Source organism: Lynx rufus, unplaced genomic scaffold (assembly GCF_022079265.1).
Source record: "Lynx rufus isolate CCGP_SWC_20201006 ecotype Redwood Valley unplaced genomic scaffold, mLynRuf1.p SCAF_20, whole genome shotgun sequence".
Taxonomy (NCBI): domain Eukaryota; kingdom Metazoa; phylum Chordata; class Mammalia; order Carnivora; family Felidae; genus Lynx; species Lynx rufus.
The window spans coordinates 25,167,059-25,192,262 of NW_025814835.1; the positions used below are offsets into that span (position 1 = coordinate 25,167,059).

General features: G+C 42.8%; 2 protein-coding genes and 2 non-coding genes across 5 annotated transcripts in view; 2 read left to right on the plus strand and 2 right to left on the minus strand.

Moving 5' to 3' along the window:
- Positions 1-9,882, plus strand: part of MYO5B (myosin VB) — a 203,581-nt gene extending 193,699 nt beyond the window's left edge. Inside the window, exons 36-39 of the mRNA XM_047086219.1 lie at positions 1,270-1,555; positions 2,178-2,352; positions 4,369-4,449; positions 9,523-9,882. Coding sequence (XP_046942175.1) covers positions 1,270-1,555; positions 2,178-2,352; positions 4,369-4,449; positions 9,523-9,675 — 695 coding nt within the window. The 3' untranslated portion in view covers positions 9,676-9,882. The remainder of the gene's footprint in view (positions 1-1,269; positions 1,556-2,177; positions 2,353-4,368; positions 4,450-9,522) is intronic.
- Positions 9,883-20,325: 10,443 nt separating this feature from the next.
- LOC124517191 (small Cajal body-specific RNA 18) lies at positions 20,326-20,408 on the minus strand. Its single transcript, XR_006963341.1, has one exon. It is a non-coding gene; the product is annotated as a small Cajal body-specific RNA 18 (non-coding RNA).
- A 77-nt stretch (positions 20,409-20,485) lies between these two features.
- Positions 20,486-20,628, minus strand: LOC124517193 (small Cajal body-specific RNA 17). The gene has a single exon (XR_006963343.1). It is a non-coding gene; the product is annotated as a small Cajal body-specific RNA 17 (non-coding RNA).
- Positions 20,629-20,884: 256 nt separating this feature from the next.
- The window catches only part of ACAA2 (acetyl-CoA acyltransferase 2), a 34,576-nt gene continuing 30,256 nt past the window's right edge, over positions 20,885-25,204 (plus strand). Inside the window, exon 1 of one of the 2 annotated variants that reach the window (XM_047086242.1) lies at positions 20,885-21,375. In XM_047086242.1, coding sequence (XP_046942198.1) covers positions 21,360-21,375 — 16 coding nt within the window. In that variant the 5' untranslated portion in view covers positions 20,885-21,359. The remainder of the gene's footprint in view (positions 21,376-25,204) is intronic. The other variant, XM_047086243.1, reaches the window with a different exon arrangement.

The following is a 25,204-nucleotide window of genomic DNA, read 5'->3' on the forward strand; positions in this document are numbered from 1 at the left end:
TCCGGGAGTTCGAGCCCCACGTCAGGCTCTGGGCTGATGGCTCAGAGCCTGGAGCCTGTTTCCGATTCTGTGACTCCCTCTCTCTCTGCCCCTCCCCCGTTCATGCTCTGTCTCTCTCTGTCCCAAAAATAAATAAACGTTGAAAAAAAAAAGCGTATATGGTGAAAAAATATATGCCTCATGCCCACATGTATACTTTATTTGTGGGACAAAAAGCAAGCACATGCAAGAGAACACGGTAGTAAGCATTGGTGCAATAAATGTTGAACACTCTGTCCAAAACAGTGTGCTGGACACTTCACATGAAATCAGATTGAAAAAATAAGAGCCATCCTTTTATAAGTTACGAGAAAAATGACATGTGCACGCATCACTCCGTGTGTTCCATAAAGGCCAGGGAGGAAATTGTTCCTTGGACCTATGCTGTAAAGCTTTCCCCCAGGTCCTTAAAACACAAATAGGTTGTAGGTGAATTCCAAGTAGGACAGAGTCCTTCATGCCATCCAGAAATTCATCTTCTAGGATATGTTTCATTCCATATCCTTATCCCTTTTAGAGGGATATCTTTTAGAGGTAACAGGCTTAGGGAGAACTGGGAATACTTCACGACTCAAAATAACGGGATGGTTAATAGCACCAGTTCTGGAGTTGGCCGTACCTGGGTTCAAATCCTGGCCCTGCCAACTCCTAGCATTGTGACCTTGGGCAAGTAATTTAACTTCCTTAGGCTTCGATTTCCTGATCAGGAAATGGGTTGTTGGAAGATAGAAATGACTGAGCATAAAGCGCCGGCACATAGTTCAACATTGTGCATGATGACAGACCAGCTAACCTAAGATTTATATGGTCAGCAGCTCATATCAAAGAGTTGTTTGAACATCAGGACGATCTCAGGGCCTAGGGCCAAGTCAGTGGGTGGACCAGGACTACACCCAAGTTGCCCAATTCTCAACTTTGGACCCCTCACAGAAGCCAGTACAGAACTGAGTTGCTACATGCCCGTTATCTTTGTCCCATCACCAACAAGCTTAAGTGAAAATTTGGTCCACAGATTTGATCCAAGATTTATCTGTGGAAATTTTATTCCACATAGAGACCAACACATTAGAAATTCCGTTGCTAAATGCTTTCAGTTTCCGAGCACATCAATATCGTGTGCCGGTAGACGGTGGCATTGCCGAAGCCCAAAGTACTATATGATCTGAGTGGTCCGAAAATGGGTCGTCTCTGGGAAACCTGCAAGCTTCTCTCATCCTGCTTTTCTTTCAGTTTCTGCCATGTTGGAAAATGAGAGCATTCAGGGTCTATCTGGTGTGAAGCCAACAGGCTACCGCAAGCGCTCCTCCAGCATGGTGGATGGGGACAACTCCTACTGCCTGGAAGCCATCATCCGCCAGATGAATTCCTTTCACACAGTCATGTGTGACCAGGGCCTGGACCCGGAGATCATCCTGCAGGTGTTCAAGCAGCTCTTCTACATGATCAACGCTGTGACTCTCAACAACCTGCTCCTGCGGAAGGACGTCTGCTCTTGGAGCACAGGCATGCAGCTCAGGTAGGAGAACGGCGCCTCGCCCTCGCCACACTGTTGGAGGGGCCCGCACGCACCGGCTGGAATCGAGCACAAGGCCTTTGTCTCTGAAAGTGGAATCCAAATCTAACTGGTGATGGTCAGTATGTGACTCAATTCCATCACCTGTCATCTGTTGGTGGGATTCAACAACACGGAGTTGGTGACCTGGTAAACAAATGAGTTAAATGCTTGAAAGGCATTTATGTACTCTAAAGATTATAAAGGCAACATGGATATGTCAGAGGGAAAAATCAATGAGTTGAGACACGAAGGCTCACACAGAAGCATAAATATGTTTGTGAATGTTAAGTACCATTTATTTTAATTCAATCTATATGATGTTTCATTTTCCCATTAACTTATACAGACGTTTCAGGGACCTCATTTTTGCTTGATTTTAAGCACCCGTTCATTCATTTATTCATTCAGCAAAATGTTACTGAGCGCCAGGTGCTTTTCAGGCTTTTGCCTATGTGAGCTAATGAAGGTGAAGAGAATGATCACACTATTGGCAACTAGGCCATGCAATGAACACAACGGGTGTGCTCGCCCCAGTGAGTTAGGAGGACTGGCTTAACACAGCTCACTTTGCCTTGTATCTAAGGTACAATATAAGTCAACTTGAAGAGTGGCTTCGGGGAAGAAACCTTCACCAGAGCGGAGCAGTCCAGACCATGGAACCTCTGATCCAAGCAGCCCAGCTCCTACAGTTAAAGAAGAAAACCCCTGAGGACGCAGAGGCCATCTGCTCGCTGTGCACCTCCCTCAGCACCCAGCAGGTATGACCGTGGCTACCCCACCAGCTCTGGCGCTCGACCTTCCCTTCCAAGTCTGTTCTGGACAGTGGGTTGTTTGTGCAGTGGATGGGATTTCCTGGATGAAGTAAAGACCACCTTGGTCTTTGAAACAAGATGCCACCGTTCCCCCAGTAACTTTCTAGTCCCTCTTGGTCACTTAGAAAGATAAGGTAGTGTAAGCCCACAAAACAGTAAGCTTGGGTGAAAACATTTTTTGGTTGTTATTTTTTGGCTTTTTGTTTGTTTTTTGAGAGAGTGAAAGTGCTCCCCCACACACACACACAAGCCAGGGAGGGGGAGAGGGAGAAAGAATCTTAAGCAGGCTCCACACTGGGTGGAGGGTCTCCCTGGGGTCTCAATCTCACAAGCATGAAACCATGACCTGAGCCAAAATCCAGAGTCAGATGCTTAACCGACTGAGCTATCCAGGAGTCCCTATTTTTTTTAATTTGGTTCATTTTTTAAGGTAAAAACATTTTTAAAACACTATTCTAGAATGTTTCTCACTAGAAATTTTAACTTTTGTTTAGAAATGGGCAGCATCAGGCATTTGGCATTAAATCATTTTCTTTACACCTCTACTTTCATTATGGTCATGTTTCTACTTAGAATCCATTAGCATGATTTTAAGTAGTCATTAGGAACCTAGAGACATTTGACTGTGCCTTTCCTCCCTGCCCTACCCCGGCCAAGTCGTATCTGTATCAGGATTCCTTTGCAGAGCTATTACCAGTCTATCAAAAGATAAATCCGGACCACACACATGGTGTCTTGTCCTCCATCATGGTGTGCCCATTTGGAAATTTGCCCACACATGGTGGCCTCACAAAACGAGATCAGCACAAGGAAATCAGACTTTCTGAGCTAAATCATGCACCTTCTTCTCCCTATCCAATACCTAAAGAACAAAATCCAAACTGTGTATTGTAAAGTAAGTACACCTTTCTTCATCTCCCCCATTAACTGCTAAAAAGATGAAATGCCAGACTCTTAAGAAAAATGCTTCTGGCATAAATATACTGAGAGTTTTCAAACTTTATCCCCCTTTTAAAAATATTTTGCTTTCAGAAGTTTACTTCTAGAATTCAACTGGCATTGCTTTGCATTTGGGCAGGCTACTTCCACTAGACAATTGGTAGGCAGACAGGAGATTATCCCCTGTTAAATAGGAAAAAAATCTGTTCCTTTGTAAGTGATTTTGGGGGTAGTCAGAGGTAGATACCCTATGTGTGTGTGTGTGTGTGTATACACACACACACACATGTTTGTGTGTGTATATATGTATATATGTGTATATACGTATATACGTATATATGTATATATGTGTATATATGTATATGTGTGTGTGTATATATATACACATACACACACACCTTAGGTAAGATGTCCAGTATTCTTTAAAAGAAATGTTTAAATGACTACTAGATAAGAGGCTGAGGATTTCAGGGGCACCTGGGTGGCTCACTCAGTTAAGCGTCTGACTTTGACTCAGGTCATGATCTCACAGTTCATGAGCTTGAGCCCAGCATCAGACTCTCTGCTGTTGAGTGTGGAGCTTGCTTCAGATCCTCTGTCTCCCCTTCTCTCTGCCCCTGCCCCATGTGTGTGCATTCTCTTTCTCTCTCTAACAATAAAAACATTTTTAAAAAATCTGGGGTTCACCTGGAAGGTGAGCTTCAGCAGATTTAAAAAAAAAAAACAACAACTGAGGATTTCAGGCAACCTTTTCTTAGAATCCTTATCTTACAAGCAGGAGCTAGAGGGGCAGGTGGGGATATAGGAGGCAGGAATCCAGTAAGAGGGTTCAGATCTACCAAACAAAACCTATGGACTGTAGCTTATTAAGTGTAAGATTCCCAGGTGTCGCTCCAGCTCCGAGTTGTGGGTCTTGTCTAAAGGGGATTGTGCTCTTGTGCCGATGTCCTATATTCTCTGAAATTAAAAATTCATCTTCTGTTCCTCTAGCTCTGTGCTAAGCTTTTGTTTTAATTCCAACAGATTGTCAAAATTTTAAACCTTTATACTCCCCTGAATGAATTTGAAGAACGGGTAACCGTGGCTTTTATACGAACAATCCAGGTGAGTTTTAAAAATCTTCATCAATTTTATAAAATCTTGGTCTAAACCTACTAAAAGAAATCAAAGTTTAGGTTTTAGCCTTGCTTCTCTTTATTAATAAATTTTTGGTTATATTCTATGCCAAAGAACCTTACATTCTTAGGCTTTCCCTTTAGGTAAACACTAACCATATCACCTATAAATAACTTTATATATATGATATACACACACACAAGACTGAACTTTTATCATCTCTGCTCAGATTTTAGACCTAGTCTAAGTATTATTTGCCACTATCACTTCACTGAACTATAGCACCAAATAGAATTAACAAAGTAAGCAGAATATCTGCCCCACGCATGAACCGAACTATTTTTTAAGAAAACAATTTGAGGGGCGCCTGGGTGGCTCAGTCGGTTGAGCGGCCGACTTCGGCTCAGGTCACGATCTCGCGGTCCGTGAGTTCGAGCCCCGCGTCGGGCTCTGTGCTGACAGCTCAGAGCCTGGAGCCTGTTTCAGATTCTGTGTCTCCCTCTCTCTGACCCTCCCCTGTTCATGCTCTGTCTCTCTCTGTCTCAAAATAAATAAAAACGTTTAAAAAAAAAAAAGAAAAAACAATATGAGCTCTTTAGTCTTGTCTCTAAGACTTATAATATTTGCCCTTGGGAATACGCTTGAGAGAAAATATATTAGGGAAATGATTATTTAAATCTGTCTTGAGATTATGGGATTTTTTTTTTTAACTTAACGATGAGCTTCCTAAAGCTGAGCCATAGAGGATTTGAGCTGAATGCCTAATTTTTATGTGTGATTGTGGCTGATAGCATCTGCATAATGAATCACATCCAGATGACTCAAAAACAGTGATAGTTTCTCCTGTTGTTATAAATGGGGAACATCTTGAGGAGATACAATACTTTCTCACGCCTCTAAACCTCTTTAGCTAGTGAAGTGACACCAACATATGAAACACAGATAAAAAGAAATGGAGGCAAATGATCAGAGGAGTCAGGAAAGGGGGATTAAAATCGGGGTTTATCAAAGACACTGAAGAACCTTGAGAAGACATGGGGTATAAGAAGCTATTCCCTTTGACGTATACTTGGGGTTCTATTCAGAGCACCTTACAGCATTTCATTGTAGAGATCCAGGGATAGAGAAAGTCAGCAATGGCAAATAAACTCCAGCATTGTGTATAAGTAGAGAACAGACGCCTGCAGGTCAAGGGCGGGAAGCCAAGTCAGATAGAAGGTTGTTCTTCCAAGGGCAGGAGAGAAAATGTAGTGACAGACCACAGGGAAAAGCAGACAGAGGTTTGACCTACACGGCTATTTCAAGAGGCAGGGACACTGATGTGGAAAGATCCACTTAGGACACAGCTGTAGTCAGCTACTGAAATTAGAGGAAGAGTTTGATGACAGAAGAGAAGCTACTGGGCTGTCTGACTCAGCGCTGATTTTTATGGGGCAATGACAATTTACACAAACCAAAGTATGAGTTTAGGAAGTCTTATTTGGCTTTAAATATCTAAGACACACACATCAGAGGGAGAGCTGGAACTGCTTGTTGACAGAGGCACTGTTTAGGAGAGCAGCCAGGCCAAAGGTCAAAGAATATTGCCATGTCAGACTTTGGCTTTGAACTGAGGGCACAGAGAGGCAGCAGAGGTTGAGCAGATGGCCTGTGGAGATCCAAGTCAGGTTCTGAGTCTTCTTCAGTTACCGATTTCAGTAGCTGGCAATACTATCAAAAATTTTCGGTTTTGGGGGTGTCTGGGTGGCTCAGTCAGGTAAGCGTCCAACTTCGGCTCAGGTCATGATCTCACAGTTCATGGGTTCAAGCCCCGTGTCGGGCTCTGCGCTGACAACTCGGAGCCTGGAGCCTGCTTCGGATTTTGTCTCCCCCTCTCTCTCTGCCCTTCCCTCCCTCCCCCCACCTCTCAAAAATGAATAAACATTAAAAAAAATTAAATCGACAGCTGGAAATTGAAAGCATTTTCCATTCATTGTCCATGTAGGTACACCTTTATGCGCTCCACAGCCACCACAGAATCCCCTCTCAATCCTATGCCCACACTGATTTTGTTCTAGAAACCTGTTTCCCAACACTTTTCAAACACTACTGCGTTATTACTGACCTCAGCCCTGCTTGAAGGCTTTAGAAAACCGGAGGTGCTAGGAGCGTTAGTCAGATGTGATGTGCTAATGAATGCGGGGGGAGTTTAGCAGATCAGCATCCTCAGCCTTCTCCAAAATGGGGAAATAATGAAACCTGTAGAAAGTTACAACATGTCAAAATGTTGTCACTACCTGAGGCAATGGGTGTGGCTTCCTAACAAGGGGGAAAGCTTTCACAGTTGAAGCTCGTAGGAGACGACCTGTGTTTTTACAGATTCAGGCTGTGTTGATTTTCCTCTTGGAAGCACTCAGTGAACCAGTCTCAGCTGCGTTTATAAAAGTACAGTTGCACCTGGGTTCACGGTTCAGAGGTGGATGGGATGTGCACAGGCAGAAGGTACAAAGGAACATGTAAAGATCAGAGCAAACATGGGACTCACCTAGTGCCAGACACCATCCTATGTACTAAACACGATGTGCGCTCCATCAGTAATCACATCTGACATGCAGCTACTGGTATTCTGTGTGCCTGCCTAGATTTTATGTTCCTCGTTACTGCCTGTGTGTGTGTGTGTGTGTGTGTGTGTGTGTGTGTGTGGTTTTCATAGTATACCATTTTGATTCCCTGCTTTCATTTTCTGTATATATTTTTTTTAGTTATTAGTAGTCACCTTGTTGATCACAGTTAACATCTGAAACTCTCAACAACCTAATTTAAGTTTGTTTATTTTTGAGACAGAGACAGAGCATGAACGGGGGAGGGGCAGAGAGAGAGGGAGACACCGAAGCAGGCTCCAGCCTCTGAGCTGTCAGCCCAGAGCCTGACTCGGGGCTCAAACTCACAGACTGCGAGATCATTACCTGGGCTGAAGTCGGACACCCAACCGACTGAGCCACCCAGGCGCCCCACAACAACCTAATTTAAATAATACCAACACGGGGCGCCTGGGTGGCGCAGTCGGTTGGGCGTCCGACTTCAGCCAGGTCACGATCTCGCGGTCCGTGAGTTCGAGCCCCGCGTCGGGCTCTGGGCTGATGGCTCAGAGCCTGGAGCCTGTTTCCGATTCTGTGTCTCCCTCTCTCTCTGCCCCTCCCCCGTTCATGCTCTGTCTCTCTCTGTCCCAAAAATAAATAAATGTTGAAAAAAAAAATTTTGAAAAAAAAATAAATAAATAAATAATACCAACTCAGTTTCAGGAGTATGTGAGTTCCACTGCTACCCATCTCTGTCCTTCTGTCGTTATTTTGTTATTGTCACAGGCCACATGTGTTCCACATATGTTCCCATTGACAGAAATTTATCATTGTTTTCTGTATCTGTATAAACTGTATAGGAAAAAGGAATTACAAACCAAAAGTCCGCTGCTGGCTTTTACATTTACCTATGTTCTTTATTTCTTCTGTGGCTTTGAGTTACTGTCCAGTGCCCTTTTATTTCAGCCTGTAGGACTTTCTTTTGTTTCTTCTGCTTTTGTTTATCTGGAAAGGACTCCATTTCCCCTTCATTGTTGAGGGATGGTTTTGGATGTAGAGTTTTTGGTTAACAGTTTCTTTCAGGACTCCCTTCTGACCTCCATGGTTTCTGATGAGAAATCCATTCATAATCTTCCTTGAGGACACCTTGTTGTATGCAGGAGTCCTTTCTCTCTTGCTGCTTTCAAGATTCCCTCCTTGTTGTTGGGCTTTGATAATTTGACTCTAATGTGTCTCAGTGTGAATCTTTTTGATCCCACTTGGGTCTTTTTTTTTTTTTTTTTTTTTTTTTTTTTTTTTTATCTTGGAGTTTGTTGAGTTTCTTGGAGGGGGGAGAGAGGGGTGTCTTTCATCAGATTTGGGACACTTTTGACCATTATTTCTTCAGATATTTTCTTCCCCTTTCTCTTTTCTCTTTCTGGACTACTGTGACATATACGTTGTATGCTTTATGGTGTCCCACGGGTCCCTCAGGTTCTGTTCGCTTTTATTCATCTTTTTTCTATGTGTTCCTCCAACTGGACAGTTTCAGTTGCCTTATCTGCAAGTTCACTGATATTTCTTCTGCCTGCCCAAGTCTGCTGTTGAACCCCTTTAGTAAACTGAAAAGTTTCCTTTCAGTCATTATACTTTTCCTAAAATGTCTGGCTGCAAATAGAGGGGGAAAGGAAAGAGGCTTAAATCTTCCAATTGATGCCACTGGGGGAAGCCACCGTCTCCCAAAAGAAGCCAAAATCAAGGCAGGCATCTGTGCCAGTCCATCAGGGAATGCCAGACCAACAAGTGCACAACCCCAAATTTTTGGAGGACAAGCTTCCACTGCCTGCCCTGCCACACTGGCCAGCTTCTCCAGGAGTGTGGGCTTCTCCCCCAACAGCTGCAAGGGGCTGGAGACTGGGGAATAGTGGCTGGTTCATACATACTGCTCTCTTAGTGAACATAAGCAGCCTCACCCTTCATCAGGCATACTCCTGCTCGTTGTAAGTGTCCAGTCAGTTTCCAGAGTTCCAAGAAAGTTGATAGCAATTGCTTTCTCCAGCTCAATGGTTGCTTCAATGGAGGGACTGAGCCCCAGTGCTTCCCACTCTGCCATTTTATATGCTGTCACTCTCCCCATTCCAGTTTACAGATGAGAAAACTAAGGTGTAGACAGGTTCAGAGATTTGCCCAGGGCGGTACCAGATCAGAGCTCAGGCTGTCTGTTTCCAGACCCCACGGTCTTAACCACTTTACTACAGTACCTGTCCACATGATTTGCACCTGAAATGTAGTTTTTCTATTCTAGCATTAGGGGAGAGCTTAAAGTCATCTCTCCAACAAGCCTACAACAGGGCTCCTCTCCTGCCAAATAACCCCAGGGACAGGGAAGCCACGTTTTCCCAAAGCCCAGCCTAATTGTGTTAAATATTTCCATGATACACGCTAATTCACTTTTGTGAGTTCACCTAAACTGGCTATCTTTAGGTGTTTTAAGTATTTTACATGGTCTCATTCTTCCCCACAGGCACAACTACAAGAGCGGAATGACCCTCAGCAACTGCTGTTAGACTTCAAGCACATGTTTCCAGTGTTGTTTCCATTTAACCCATCCTCTCTGACCATGGACTCCATCCACATCCCAGCATATCTCAATCTGGAGTTCCTCAATGAGGTCTGACAAGACACCTTCCCACCTTTGGCTCCATTTCCAATGAGAGCAAGAAGGAAATCTATACTGTAAAGTGAATTCAAGGATCTATTAAATCTTTAAAAGTGGATCACATCAGAGACTGAGAACCTGCACAGAGTGCTGAACTATACGAAATAAGACACATCTGTCATTATTTTTTGTACCTACTACTCAGAATAAAACACTTGAAATATGGACAGTTTTTTTAAGTATATGATTTCAGTCTAAATGAGTTCATATTATAATAATCTACAGCCACCAGGCAGTCCCCATGGCCATATAAAAGGTGCCAATCTATAAAATGGAAACTGCCTAGTTTTGATCTTTCCATATAACTGGAGAATGCCCAAAGTAAAAGAATATTAAAAATATGTAAATCACATAAATTGCCTTCAGAGGACTTTTAACAAATAATGGTACTAATAACCCTGATACTGTTGCATACTGGATGACATTTTTCCAGGTCAACAAACCACAGGTGCAGATGAGTTTGTGGGGAGATGTTCTGAGAACAAAAATACAGGGGCCTTGCGAGAAGTTTTTCAAAAATATTTTGAATGCCTGGTGATGCAGAGACGGTGGTGTAACTGACCTCCCAATGAAACATTCCGAGTACTGGGAAAGCAAAATTATAAGACTCAGTCCCTAATGTGCTTAAACCCTTTTTGCATAGTCTTGGGTTTGTGAAGGAATAATGCTAAAAATGCTGTGGTCCCAAGGGGGCACCTGGGTGGCTCATTTGGTTGAGCATCCAACTTCTGCTCAGGTTATGATCTCGCAGTTTGTGAGTTCGAGCCCTGCATCAGGCCCTGTGCTGACAGCTCAGAGCCTGGAGCCTGCTTCAGATTCTGTGTCTCCCTCTCTGCCCCTCCCCTACTCACACACTTTCAAAAATGAATAAATGTTAAAAAAAATTTTTTTTTTCAAATGCTATGGTCCCAAACTTAAAATGTGAGCAAGATGGAAAGATATTCTTTGCTTCTAATGCTAGTCCAATGAAAATGTGCATAAGCTAAATACTAGAAAAGAAAACCAAGTTTTATTTACAGATTAAAAACCAAACAAGTTCATATGAAAGCCTGCAATGCCCTTAATGCCATAAAACTTCCAGTAAGAGCATCATATAACTCACTGTAATTCCAGATGATCAAAATAGTAAAGGAAAAAAACTTCATCTTGAAAACTGGATTATTTGAAAAAACCTTTTTAAAAAACCTTTTTAAAATCAGGGATTATTATTACCTAAGTTCTTTGGGTTTGTGTATGTGTGTGTGCTCTTTTTAAAGAGTGAGAATAACCTATGTCCCCTTTTCAGGTTATTTTCAATGTCTTTTTTTAAATTAACACATAAACATCGGAAATATCTCTGCTTTGAAAAAAAGGATTAAAGAATATTCAGTGAAGTATTACAGACTTTGTTGCTTTTATTGGTTTTTCCCTTGCCTCTTCAAAGGAGGCATTGGTTAGAAAACCCTGCATAGTTCTCCACGCCCACTTTTTTTTATGATTTTTTTTCCATATTTCTAGTAGATTAACAGTATGCTGTTCCCATGACCAAACACCATCTGTTCTGCAAAACCAAGGAGAGCCTATTATGCTGAGAAGATAAGACTTCTCCGTGAACTGCAGGTAGAACATCCCCCCTACACACACACACACCCCAACACACACACCCACCCTGTTACTCAGCCAGGCAACTAGGAAGGCTCCCAGAAACATCACACACTCCAAGCCCTGAATGGTCCTGCATACTGTGCCCTTTCGGCTCCACTTTCTCTGCCATTCTTGTGGCTGCTGGGGTAGGACAAGGCCCAGCACCTGGGCGAAGACTCTTGACCATCCTGTCCAAATCCGGGTCTCCAGCGTGACCCCTCCGCAGTAAACATGCTCCTCTTGGCTATCTGCAGAGCCGTGCCTGACCCTCGGCCCAGTATGCTTAAGTTCATCTGACGCCCACAAAGACTTTGGAAGGCCAGTCTAAACCTACTAGGTCTGTGGCTACCTCTTTTTAAAGTTGTTTATCAAGTATAATTTGCTTGTTGCTGCACTTTAGTTTAAAACAGAGTCTCTCATGTAAGGACTGTCCTTAATCTTCAAGATGGCCCCAAATGGCTTTGTTTAGAGTGTGTTAAGGAGTTTGAAGGGCAGTGATTCCATAAAAGCAATGGTTTACTGTCCTTATATTCTGTCGTACATCCTCCTCCTCTCTATCCCTGTGGGTCATTACCTCTGCTGTCACTGGTTAATCACTAGGTGCCAAGGACTCATTGAATAAAAGCTTGGCAATTAAATGCAGGGCAGGAGCGGGGGTGGGGCATTATGAATAGTCCTCTACTTAGTCCAAGAAATGGCAGGTTAGGTTCTTTTCCAGAAGAGAGAGAGATTTCACTGGAGCTATGTTTAATTTATGTATGCTTTAAAAACAAATGGTCTTTTATAGAGCACTGACAAGAAATAGAGTGATCGGTTAATGTTTCGATCGGCCCTATTTAACACTTGGAGACTGGAAGGAGCATCGTCAGAGAAACTTGAATCACTTATTAGCATTTTTATTTTTCGCATTTTTAAAGTTAAACATTATCCACCTTCATGAAATCAATGACTTAATGTAACTTAATTCAACATCAAGATTTGAACTCTGCACTAGATAGCTGTCTTTATTTTTTACTGTTTAAAATTTAGTCAACACCCCTCTCACCATGTGCCTTCGGCAGTTACTAAGATAACTGAGTCGCCAATTATTTCTCTGGAATAAGTGTTGCCGTGGGAAGAATGTTAACATTCGACATCTTGGTGGAGTTTTGATTGGTCTCTTGAGACAGCATTTTAAAGATTACCCAAGAATCAAATATTTATAGACAGTTTGTGTTTTAGGTATAAGAGGGAGCCTCTCTGCTTACTGGTAGAAGTGTGCGTGATGTACCTATTAATAATCAGAGCTGACAACAGCCGTGTGTTCTCCCTGGATCGTCATAGCTGCGGTGAGGTGTATGGTACCTGGAGAGCAGAGTAGACCCAAAGGAAAATACTGTTCTTCCCCTTTCAGTAGGACTTTCTTCCCTTGATTGTCCTATACCATGAAATTTTCAGGCTTTTATAAAAATAAAACAAAACCAGGAACTTGGAACCCTTAGAAAAAAACACTGCTGCCACCAATACACCACTATTTAGAGTTTTAATGCATTAAGATTATAGTGAATAAATTAGAATCCCTTTCTTTTGCATCTATGTAATTGTTTTCATACGTTTGACCTAATTCTAGGCAGCAAGGGATATCCTGAATTGAAGCACTTCTATCCTGCCTATGGGACTAAAGGGTTACTACAGTGTGACAGCATGGGGCGGGACCCCTTAGTTTATCCTCATAGAATATTTCTCTGCAGTCAATTTCTCAGTTAATTTGCTGCATGAGCCAAATAGCCAAAATTCCTTTTTTTGTACATGTTGGTGCCATAATTAGAGAATTAGGGGGTGTAGAAAAATTAGAGGTTAATGCCAATGACAAATATAGAACTGGGTTTTTTTCTTATTATAAAGGTCATTAGATACTAAAGATTGGTTTTCCTAAAGACATTTCTAACTCTAATAAAGGCAATCAGAAGTGAATTTAAGCTACTTTCTAAAACGATACTGTATCAGAATAACCCAGATTTGGATATAACATTTTGCCAGCAACTGATGTTTAGATGAAAGACTGCTTCTCTGTAAAGGGTTCACCTCCAATCCTGGGGTGAATCTAACATTGTAAGAGGAAATACTACTGATAAAAATATTTTTTCATTTTGAAAAATCTGTAAACTACACCTTTGTTTATAGAAAGATGCTTGTATTAGTCACTGTAATATTCAGCTGTGGATAAAAATTTGTGGAAATAAATACTTTTGAATAAAGTGGTGTGCCACATCTAAATGAACTTTAAAACTCTGAGGCTATCTATTGGCTGAAAAGTTTATTTTTAATGCCTGCTTGAGAAACTTCATTCCAGGGCCCCCTACGTCCAAACATGCACCATGATCATTTAAACACGGGGTTGGCAAGCTTCAGTCCACGTGTTGGATGTGGGGGAAAACTTTCCCTGTAAAATAGCAGACTTATTGAGCAATTACTTTAAAGCTACAGAATTCAAACAAGGTAGTTTGGTGTAGAAAGACCAGTAGATCCATGGTACAGGGCACAGAGCCCAGAGATCGACTCAGTCCTTTGTATAACTTTGCACATGGCATTAAAAAATAGTGGGAAAATATAAGACCTGTATGGAGGAGTTTATAATGTAAGTGAAACAATGACAACCTGGAGAAATTCTATCACATTTACAGATCGGAAGACCCAAAACCACAAAAGCATTGTCAGTTGTCTCCAAGTTGATCTACGTACAGAATCAAAAAATCTCAGCAGTTTTTTGGTGAAAATTGACCAGCTAATTCTAAAATTGACATAGAAATGCAAAGACCCAGGGATAAGGAAAACCTTACTTCAGAGAAAGGGAAAACTTTCCTGACGAGCGTCAAGACTTAGTATAAAACTTCAGTAATTAAGATGTGTGGAAAAGGCACAGATAGGCAAATTGGCCAATGGAACATTGTAGCCCAGAAACGACACTTACACAGAAGCACGGGTGTGTTTCTTACCTACAGGAGCACACACCAAAATGCCCTGGAAATCTTTGAAAGCTACATCACAGCCCCACCCATAGGTATAGAAATAAGGCTTCTCTGGGGATGGTGCCCTTCAACACCCATCACCAGGAACCGCTATGAAGTATTTCATGACACACAAATACTGGTCAGTAAAAAGTTACCTCTGAAACCCAACTTCCAACCTGAGAACGGGCTCCCCCTCTTTTCTGAGTGGCTGAGGGAAGAATAAACTCTTCAGGACAGCTTTCACCTCATACCCAGAGAGGTCTAGGCTTACCATCAAGACCTCAACACGAAAACCGTCTGCAAAGAGCCAAAATTTCATACAGGACACACTTAACGACTTAGAGTTGAGAAAGAAAAGCAGCCCAACATCTGGGACCTGGTCTTGCCCTTAGAGCGAGGCCTGGGTGGCGTGAGAAGCAGGACGGGCCCTACAGTGTCTCCCTTCACACCAAGTCTCACAAAACAACAGGGTCGCTCTCTGAATAAGTGAGACAACACGAGACCACTTGGTAGTTCTGTCTAAGCACGAAGACAAGACCACTGGCAAATCACACGCTGCCACGCCTGTCCTCTCCCAGCCAACGGGAGTGAATGCAACTTCACCAGCTGCCATTAGTCCAGCTCAGACCCGCCTCCTCCTGGATAGGCTTATATTACCCAAAGACTTGTTCCTACTTCCAGACAGCACCCAACTCAGAGTGAAGCCCTGCTTCTCTGGACTCTCCCCAAATCACCTAACTACCTCCTAACACCTTCTCACTGAGATGCCTCTCCAATCCCTAAGCCCTGCCCCTGCTGAGTGATCTCCCTTGTTGCAGCCTGTATTAAAGCCCGCACAGAACCGCTCAAACAAGGGTGTGTTCCAGGAGGAGTCTGGCTGAAGGGCATCAACATAGTGTTTCTCCCCATCCACCAACATGAGCAATTTGCAGAGTAAAATTAGAACCAAAGAAGTATAGACATTTGCCTATGGCTATATCACTAAGTGTAATTCTAAGCCTTGGTAAGGATGCAGACACTGCAAACAACTTTTAACACGTGGAGGAGAAAAACAAATATATCCTTCACCTCAGTTTGTGACAATGTCTTAAGGTTATTACAATACACCAAGATTTGCGGTAAACTTGAGAAAGTTCAGCAAATCGGCGTCTATTTCGGTCTACATTTCATTTTTTTTAAATGTTTATTCATGGGGCGCCTGAGTGGCTCAGTCGGTCAAGTGTCCGACTTCGGCTCAGGTCATGATCTCGCGGTCCATGAGTTCGAGCCCTGCATCATGCTCTGTGCTGACAGCTCAGAACCTGGAGCCTGCTTCAGATTCTGTGTCTCCCTCTCTGTCTGTCCCTCCCCTGCTCACGCTCTCTCTCTCTCTCTCTCAAAAATAAAGATTAAAAAAAAATTTTTTAAATATTTATTCATGAGAGAGAGGGAGAGAGAGAGAGAGAGAATGAGAGCAAGCAGGATCAGGGGAGGGGCAGAGAGAGAGAGGGAGACACAGAATCCGAAGCAGGCTCCAGACTCTGAGCTGTCAGCACAGAGCCCAACATGGGGCTCAAACTCATGAACCACAAGATCATGACCTGAGCTGAAGTCTGACGCTTAACCGACTGAGGCACCCAGGCGCCCCTACATTTCATTTCTGATGTGCTTGTTTAGTAACTTGAACTTTCTGACGAGTAGGTATTTGTTGTGAAGGCAAAACCACCCCAGAGGTAATAATTGCCTTTTTAACGATCAAAAATTGAAGCTGTCACCAAAGCAGATTAACAGTGAGCACATACGTAATATTCCAAACTACTGAAGATTAGCAAACTCTCTTCTTTCATTCATTCAAATTCATATGCTCATTTTGAAAATTTTTTCTATCTCCTAATGACTTCACCAGCTCTCCCTAGTTTCCATTACTGAAACTACTAAAGCCATTGCTGCTTAAGCTACCATTAATTTTGAGTATTATAAGATGTTTAAGTATAGGAAAATTATCCAGAAAATGTGGGAGATAAGGCTGAGGCTTAGTATTTATGAAATCTTAATTAAATCTTAATATTAGAATTTACAGGTTTACAATAGAGTGGCTGATTTCCAGTTTTATACTAAGCTACTTGTTTTTCCCAAAAAATAAGTACAGAAATAATACATTTAAAAAAAAAATACTGAAAGCTAAATGTCTAAGACTTTACATCTCATGAGAGGTTTCATGTCTAGGCCAAAAAAATTATAAAATAATTTGGATATACATACTTAGTGTCATATATATTGGCTGTATGGCTAAACATGAAAAGGACTACATATTTTAGAAAATAATTTGTTTCAGATAATTTTGGGGCTTACTTGAAAGATCCTTTTGCATTCTTATATTGAGAAAGTTAAAAACCTATAATAAAGTTATAAAAACAAAATAATAAACAACCATACACTCTTGATTTAGATTCCCTAATTGGTAATATTTTGCCATATTTACTTTCTCTCTTTCTCTGTCAGTATATTTGTATGCATTTTTTTTTCTGAGTCACTGGAAAATGAATTGCAGACATCCTTATTCTTCACCACAGCTGCTCCTAAGAAAAGAGGACAATCTCCCACATTTCTACAATAAAATTAACATCAGGAAAAGTATGTCAATACAACTATCTCATATAACTTGTATTAAAGTTCCTCCCAAATGTCCCAATTCTGTTCTTTTGAGTTGCTGTTTTTTTGTTTTTTTTTGTTTTGTTTTGTTCTGCTTTGGAGTTTCTTGGTTTGTTGTTGCTGCTGTTTTTTAGAGTAGTTGCTTTTAACCCAGTTTCCAATTAGAGATCCCACATTGCATTAAATGTTAATCCCTAGTTCCTTTAATACCAGACTTTTTTTTTTCCCACAACATCGATATTTTTGAAGACTTTAGGTCAGTTGCTTTGCAGAACATCTCTTCATTTGGATTTATCTGATTGTTTCCTTAGGATTACATTCCAGTCAGACATTTTTTGGAGAGATCCCACATAGGTGAGGTTGTGTCCCCTATGCTCCAAGGGGATGTATGGTGTTAGCTTCTCCCATTATTGGTGATGTTAAGCTTTGTCATTTGGTTAAGGTGGTAATATTCCCAAGATTTCTCTTTTGTGAGGGTACATTTTCCTCTTCATGATACTCTGAGACTATGTAAATGTCCTTACATATATTTACAGGTTCTTATATATGTAAACCATTTACCCAAGGGTTTTAGGATCCATCGATTTTAGTGACATTTCTTTTTTTGTTTGTTTGTTTAATGTGTATATTTTTGAGTCAGAGAGTGAGTGGAGGAGGGGGAGAGAGAGGGGGAGACACAGAATCCAAAGCAGGCTCCAAGCTCCAAGCTGTCGGCACAGAGCCCCACATGGGGCTTGAATCTGTAAACCGTGAGATCATGGCCTGAGCCGAAGTTGGACGCTCAACTGACTGAGCCACCCAGGCACCCTGTTTACCCATTTTTAATAAATGTTGACACTGGATTCAGTAACAAATTTGAGCAATTGCATAGTACCTTTCTTCTAACCAGAGGACACTGCTAAAGCAGAACTCTTGATTGACAGGGAGTGCAAAACGCCAGAGCTCCAACTTCTCATTCATGGGCTAAGCTATACAAATCCAAATTCATCATAGCAATTTAGAGAGGTCAGTATGCAATAGGAGAGGGTGTAGGTTGCATGAAAGTCTGTGTAATTGCTAATACAGGGCCTCGTGCCTGACAGCATGGGCAAACAACTCAATTCTGGCCGATGAAACAGAAGAGAAAGATGTCCCTTCTTGATAAAGACATGGGAAATACTCACCTTCCTCTCTTTGAACATGGTTTTGTGCAGACATGATGCCTACAGCTGTAACAACTAAAAGCCTGAGTGCTTGATGACATGGTAATGCTTGGAGGCTTCTTGTTATGTGAAACAATGAAAACTTTATTGTGTAAGACAGTTTAAGTCAAGTCTTCTGTTATTTGCAGCCTAAACCATCCGAACCAATAATTAGCCCTAAAGGAAAAAATAAGCCTTGAACACGGGAACTATAATGGCAAAAAAATACTAACACTGGGTTACTAGCTGTCACACCCAAATCAAGTTTGAATGCCCCAAGGTTTCCACTATATGCAATGAAATAACTTAACTCCTGTGCATCTGCAATGGTACTTGCTCTGTATCATCTTTGAGAAAATTTAAAAAATTGTCACTCAAATCGTTTCCTGTCGGAACCCTGGTCAAGAAAAGGTAAATATCTAGTACTGACTCATTGCCTCACCTCTCCACCTGCCTGAAACACTTTATCTCACCCACACCTCCTCCCCTGCAGAAAAAAGCAAATAAACCTTCTGAACCTGAACCATCATACACTGAAAGTAACAGGATTTCTTCCCAAATACAGTATTTCTTCCTCTAAAGAAGATTCACTTAACATTCACCTTTCATTTTGTACAACATATACCTTAGCTAATGATACCTGTCCTCTCTTCTACCCTACTCCTCTATTCTATATCCTGTAAATGCCAAAGACAATACGGGCCTGGGGCATTGAGGATCAGGGCTCAAAATTCTAATCCAGCAATTTTCTAGATTTGACGCCTTGGCAAGTTCTTTGGTTTCTCTGGGCCTAAGCTTCTTCATTTATAAAATGAAAAAGAAAAACAAAACATCTATCTCCTGGGGTTGTAGAATGACCCTCAGAATTTGTCCAATGCATATAAATTGTATATTATTCCATTTTATGTAATTACTGTACCACCTGGGTATAAGAATTATAAACAGTGTAAGTGCCTGGCACAATGCTGGGCACACAGTATCCAAAAGATGGCAGCTTTTATTACAACTCCCTGTTAATCATCAGAAAATGCATGTGTAAAATATCATCTAGCAGATGGGATGCTTTGACCTCAGTCAGAATTCTATTGACTACATACATTTGTTGTGAAAAACTAGGTTGCCTTTTTTTTTTTTTCAACGTTTATTTTATTTTTGGGACAGAGAGAGACAGAGCATGAACGGGGGAGGGGCAGAGAGAGAGGGAGACACAGAATCGGAAACAGGTTCCAGGCTCTGAGCCATCAATCAGCCCAGAGCCTGACGCGGGCTCGAACTCACGGACCGCGAGATAGTGACCTGGCTGAAGTTGGACGCTTAACCGACTGCGCCACCCAGGCGCCCCCCCCCCTTTTTTTTTTAAGTTAATAACTCTCAGAACGTACCTATGTATTAAATCGACTATCAATTTCCAGCATTCACACAAATTAAAGTAACAGGAGAAAAGGAATAAATCTGAGGGTCTTCTTATTTTTACAGCTGATGGCAGTTTGGGTTACAAGAAGGTATATACTTGCGCAATTCAACCAATTTAAGATTTGCACATGTGACCACATGGAAATTCTGTCTTAAGCAAAGCTGTAAATGTTGATGTCTAACGTGACATGAGCCAAGTGTTCATGGACTTAAGAGTATAACGTAACCCTCTCATGTGCCATTTCACGTTCCTCCATTTTCAGTTACCCAAAGTCACTTGTGGTCAACCAGGGTCCCCAAAGCAGATGATTCTCCTTCTAAGGTGTCAGAAGGTCAACGGTAGCCTAAGGCTGTGTCACAGTGTCTAGTCCTTAACCTCACTTGACTTCATCAGGTAGACATTTGATCACCTCACATTATCACAAGATATTTTGAGAGATAAAGACCACATTCAGGTAACTTTTATTACAGTATGCTGTGTGCTATTGTTAATCTCTTACGGTACCTAAATTATAAACTTTATCATAGGTATGTACATATAGGGGGGGAAAAAAACATAGTATATATAGGACTTGGTACTACTTAGTTTCAGGCATCCCCTAGGGATCTTGGACCGTATCTCCCTCCCCTCTCCCCGTAAGCAGGGGAGAAGTCCCTGAGGGTTCACAGAAAACCTCAAGGCAACCCACGACAGCTTCCCAGGCATAGGAACCTGGCCCACCCCAGAGCCCTGTGGCTACGCCTCCGCCAGCCTGGTGTCCTGTTCGCCCCGGTCTCAGTCAGCTCTCAGCACACACTCCATCACCTGGTTCCTAGAACTCAGATTGCGCAGTGGTCACGTCATCATCGACCAGGGCTCACAGTTACAGCGGCAGAGGCCTTCCTAAAGCTCCCTCATCTCCAGCCTACCCGCTGCCCCTAATCTCCCGGCTCCCGGTCCCCAGCCCCACTTCGCCGGACACATTTTCATAATCTTTTCAGGCTCCGGGCTAGCGGCGTCGCCAGCAACGGGGCCTGATCATATAAGGAAAATACTGCGAGCTCATCGGGGGCTATATCGGGGACTCGGGGCGTCCCCGCCCTAAGACACTCACTACACTCCCTCGGACGCCAACCTCCCCACCCCACCACCCTCCTCGGCCCGCCAACTGGCTTCCAGTCCTAGAGTCTCTCTCAAACCCAGGGGCCTAGGCCTCCAGCGGTCTGCGCAGCCGCACTCCGCAGCCAGCCAGCCAGCCCCAGCCAATCGGCTCGTGCCGTCCTCCACGCCCTGCCCACCCCCCCCCCCCCAATTTCCGGCTAGCGCGGGCCAGCACCCCCCATTCCTCTGGCCTCTTCCACCTTGTGGCTGTCTCGGCGTCGGGATACCTGGTCCAGTGATGATGGAGATTTGCTGGGGCATGAAGGGGAACAGTAATTACAGGGGCGAGTAGAGGGGCCAGGGATAGGATGGACAGGGTAGAGTCAAATCATCCTCTCGCTTTAGAGGTAAAATCTTTAAAAGCGAAAATGTGAGGGGAAGATGCGCTGGCAAGGAACGATCTTTGCTGCAAGGCCCGGCTGCTGGCAGAGTTGTGGTTCCCACGCTAATGCGCAAACAGGGTGGCGTGTTGTCTAAAGGGAGATAAGCTCCCTCCAGGCAGAGGAGGCCGCAGCCAGCCAGCCAGCCAGGCCCGCGAAGTGAGTGAAAGGGTGAGGGCGTGGCTTCGTGGGGCGCCGCCCTCACGTCCTTAAGTTGGGGTGTGGGCGGGCGCCCCTCTGCGTCGCTGGAGGGGATACTCTGCGCCGCGTCTCGCTCGCCGCCATGGCCCTTCTCCGAGGTGAGCGCCGCTAGGGTCTTATCGGCGGCCAGGGGATTTGCTAAAAAGCCCAACCAGAAGGGATTGGTCGGGTCTAGGAGAAAACGTGCTTGTAAAGCACTAGCGACAGCAGGGCAGTTTCCAGCTGAGGGCTGAGGACAAGATTTGCCAGCTTCTGATCTTGAAGGTCAATACCGTTCTTTGCGTAGACCCCGCCCCACCCCGTTAGGAGAACTGGGGCGGTGCCTTAAGCACCCGGCGGTCTAGGGCAGGGGATTGCATCACGGAGGACCCGCAGCCTCTGACTTGGTCCGGGGTGGGGAAGGCTTATGGGGAGGAATTGATGGTCTCTTAGGGTCATTTCTGCCCCAGTGACCTGCTCCACCAGATGTGTGGTGGTATTCTGTTGGAAGACCAGCTTGCTCCCTTCTCCTTCCATTACTTTAGATTGACTGACTCCAGGAAAGTGCAGTCACTGAGTACATAAATACTAGGGTTATTAACTTTAAAATATATAAATATGTAAACTGCCTTCTTATAACAAATGGTCACAGTCAGTGGAATTTTAACTTTAAGGAACAAGAAGAACCAATCCCCCAGTTTGTTATTAACACACATCCCAGTGCTTGGTAGGTGGTTGCTCCCAAGGAAGAGTTGTCTCACCATTTGGCTTTGTTGGCAATGTTTGTGTATCCCTTCTAGGCACCTAAGTATGGCTGCCAAATTACTTCAGAAACAAGTGGGTGATTTTAGCAGCAGTTGTTCTTAGTTTGTTCTGATTGCTCTTTGTAGTTGATCTGGTTATATGAGTTAATATTTACCTAACAGTGTGACAGAAAGGAAGGTGGAGTTAATCCTTTGCCATCTAGTGGCTTTCCACCCCCACCCCGCACCCCCCATGCTGTCATATCAGCACACCTGGCAAGCCCTTGGGCAACCACTGACCTTTTCACTATCTGGGTAGCTTTGCCTTTGCCAGATGTCATGTAGTTGAAATCCTACATTATGTAGCTCTTTTAGGTTGGCTTCTTTCACTTTCCAATGTGCATTTAAGCTTCCTCCATGTGTTTTCATGATTTGATAGCTCATTTATTTTTATTGCTGAATAATATTCTGTGGTATGGATGTGCCACATCCATTCACCTACTGAACAACATCTTGGTTTCTTACGAGTTTTGGCAGTGATAAATAAAGCTGCTGTGAACATTCATGTGTAGGTTTTTGGACGTAAGTCTTCAACTCATTTGTATAAATACAGAGGAACAGTGATTGCTGGTAATACGGGTAGAGTATGTTTTGTTTTATAAGAAACAGCCAAAATGTCTTCCATAGTGCCTGGATTTTGCATCTGGCAGCAACGAAATAATTTCTTTTGTTCTGCATCCTCACCAGCATTTGGTGGTGTTAGTGTTTTGGATGTTAGCCATTCCAATACTTGTATAGCAGTATCACTGTTATTCTAATTTGTACGTCCCTAATGACATATGATGTTCAGCGTATTTTCTTACGGCTATTTGCCATCTTTGTATCATCTTTGGTGAGGTATCTATAAAGATTTTTTGCCCACTTTTTAATTGGGTTGTTGGTTTTCCTGTTGTTGAATTTTAAGATTTATTTGTGTATTTTGGATACCAGTCCTTTATTAGGTAAGTGTCTTGTAAATATTCGCTCCCAGTTTGTAGCTTGTTCTTTTCATTTTTCTTTAACGTGTCTTTCGAAGAGCACAAGTTTTTAATTTAAATGACATTCAACTTAATCACATTTTTGTTTCATGAATCAGACTTTTGGTGTTGTATTTAAAAAGTTATTGGGGCACTGGGGTGGCTCAGTGGGTTAAGCCTCTGACACTTGATTTCGGCTCAGGTCATGATGTCACGGTTCATGAAATCAAGCCCCCGTTGGAGCCTGGAGAGCAACGTTTGCTTGGGATTCTCTCTCTCCCTGTCTCTCTGTTCCTCTCCCAAGGGCTTGCTTGCGCATGCAAGCGCACATGCACTCTCTCTCAGTCTCAAAATAAAGAATAACATTAAAAGTTATCACCAAGCCTGAAGGCACCTAGATTTTATCCAGTATTATCTTCTACAAGTTTTATAGTTTTTCATTCTACATTTAAGTCTATGATCCATTTTTAAAAATGTTTATTCATGTTGAGAGAGAGCACGCACATATGCACACACAAGCAGAGGAGGGGATGCAGAGCCTGATGCAGGGCTCAATCCCACGAACCGTGAAATCATGACCTGAGCCAAAACCAAGACATGGATGCTTAACAGACTAAGCCACTCAGACGCCCCAAGTCTGTGATCCGTTTTGAGTTAGTTTTTATGAAAAGTTTAAGGCTGTGTCTGGTTTTGTTTTGTTTGCATCTGGGTGTCCAGTTCTGTTGAGAAAATAAGTAAAATTATACACCATAAGACGGCCCACAGGACTAACATAAGTTCTAGTTCCTAGCTTAGAGACTCTTCCAGGTTCTTCCTGCCCTGCTTGCCATGCACCAAATACTACAAATGCGGAATGGGATTGTAACAGACGATAAATTGTCCCCCATGCTTGTGCTCAGGACTCAGATCTCTGGAGAAGGATCTCCTCTGAGCCTGCCAATGTAAAATAAAACTCCGATCCACCAAGATATCCGAGTGCCGCTTGTTTTTGCTGACAGTGATCCAGCCTGGTTCTGTAACAGTTCCAGCGCCATTTGCTGAGAAGACTACCCCTTAATCCATTGAATTGCTTTGTTCCTTTTTCAGACTTTGTTCCCCTATCAGACTTTGTCAGACTTTGAGGTTCTGACCCTTTGTTATTTTTCCTGTTCTTCCGGTTGGATAATTTGTTTTTACCTGTGTTCCAAGTCACTGAATCTTTTTCTTTTCCTTTTTTTTTTTTTTAATGTTTATTTATTTGTGAGAGAGAAAGAGACAGAGTGCCAGCAGGGGAGGGGCAGAGAGGGGGAGACACAGAATCAGAAGCAGGCTCCAGGCTCTGAGCTATCAGCACAGAGCCCGACAATGGGTGGGCTTGAACTCACGCACCGTGAGATCATGACCCAAGCCAAAGTCAGACACTTAAAGGACTGAGCCACCTAGGCGCCCCTGAATCTTTCTCCTTTTATTTCCATTCTTTTGTTAAGCCCATTCAGTGGATTTTTTATTTCAGATATTTTTCAGTTTTGGAATTTCCATTTTGATTTATAGTTTCTATTTTTTTTACCGTTTATTATGAGCATATTTTCCTTTATATCCTTGAGCACAGTTACAATAGATAGTTGCTTTAAAATCCTGTCTGTTAATTCTAGCATTTGGGTCATGTTGGGGTTGGTCTCTGTTGATTGTCTTTTCTCTTGAGAATGAATCATATTTTCTCATTTCTTCATATGTGCAGTAATTTTGGATTGTAGCATGGACATTGCATATGAAACATTGTAGAGGCCGAATACTGTTATATCCTTTCCAACTGTGTTGGTTTATTGATTGTTTGGTTGGCTGTTTATTTTTGCAGGCAGTTGATTTGGCTGAACTCAGATAGCAAACTCTGTCTCCCCTGTAGAGGGCAATAGCTCAAATCTCAGTTCAGTTAGCCTTAGCTAAGGTATAGATGCATTGTTAAGGGGTTAGACAGATATTGCTGAGGTATAGATGCGTGGTTAAGGGGTCAGACAGATATTTAGGCAGAGTTTATATGTATATGATTTGGGCTCCCCCTGTGGTCCTCTCCTTTCCCAGATTCATTCTCATTTACCAGTGGCTGTGGTTGGCCATGAACTCAGTTCTCTGAGTCGTCAAGCCAGTGAGATTGTGAGTTTCTGAGTTCTAGCCATTCACATAGTGTGGACTGCTTGGCTTCAAGTCGGAGG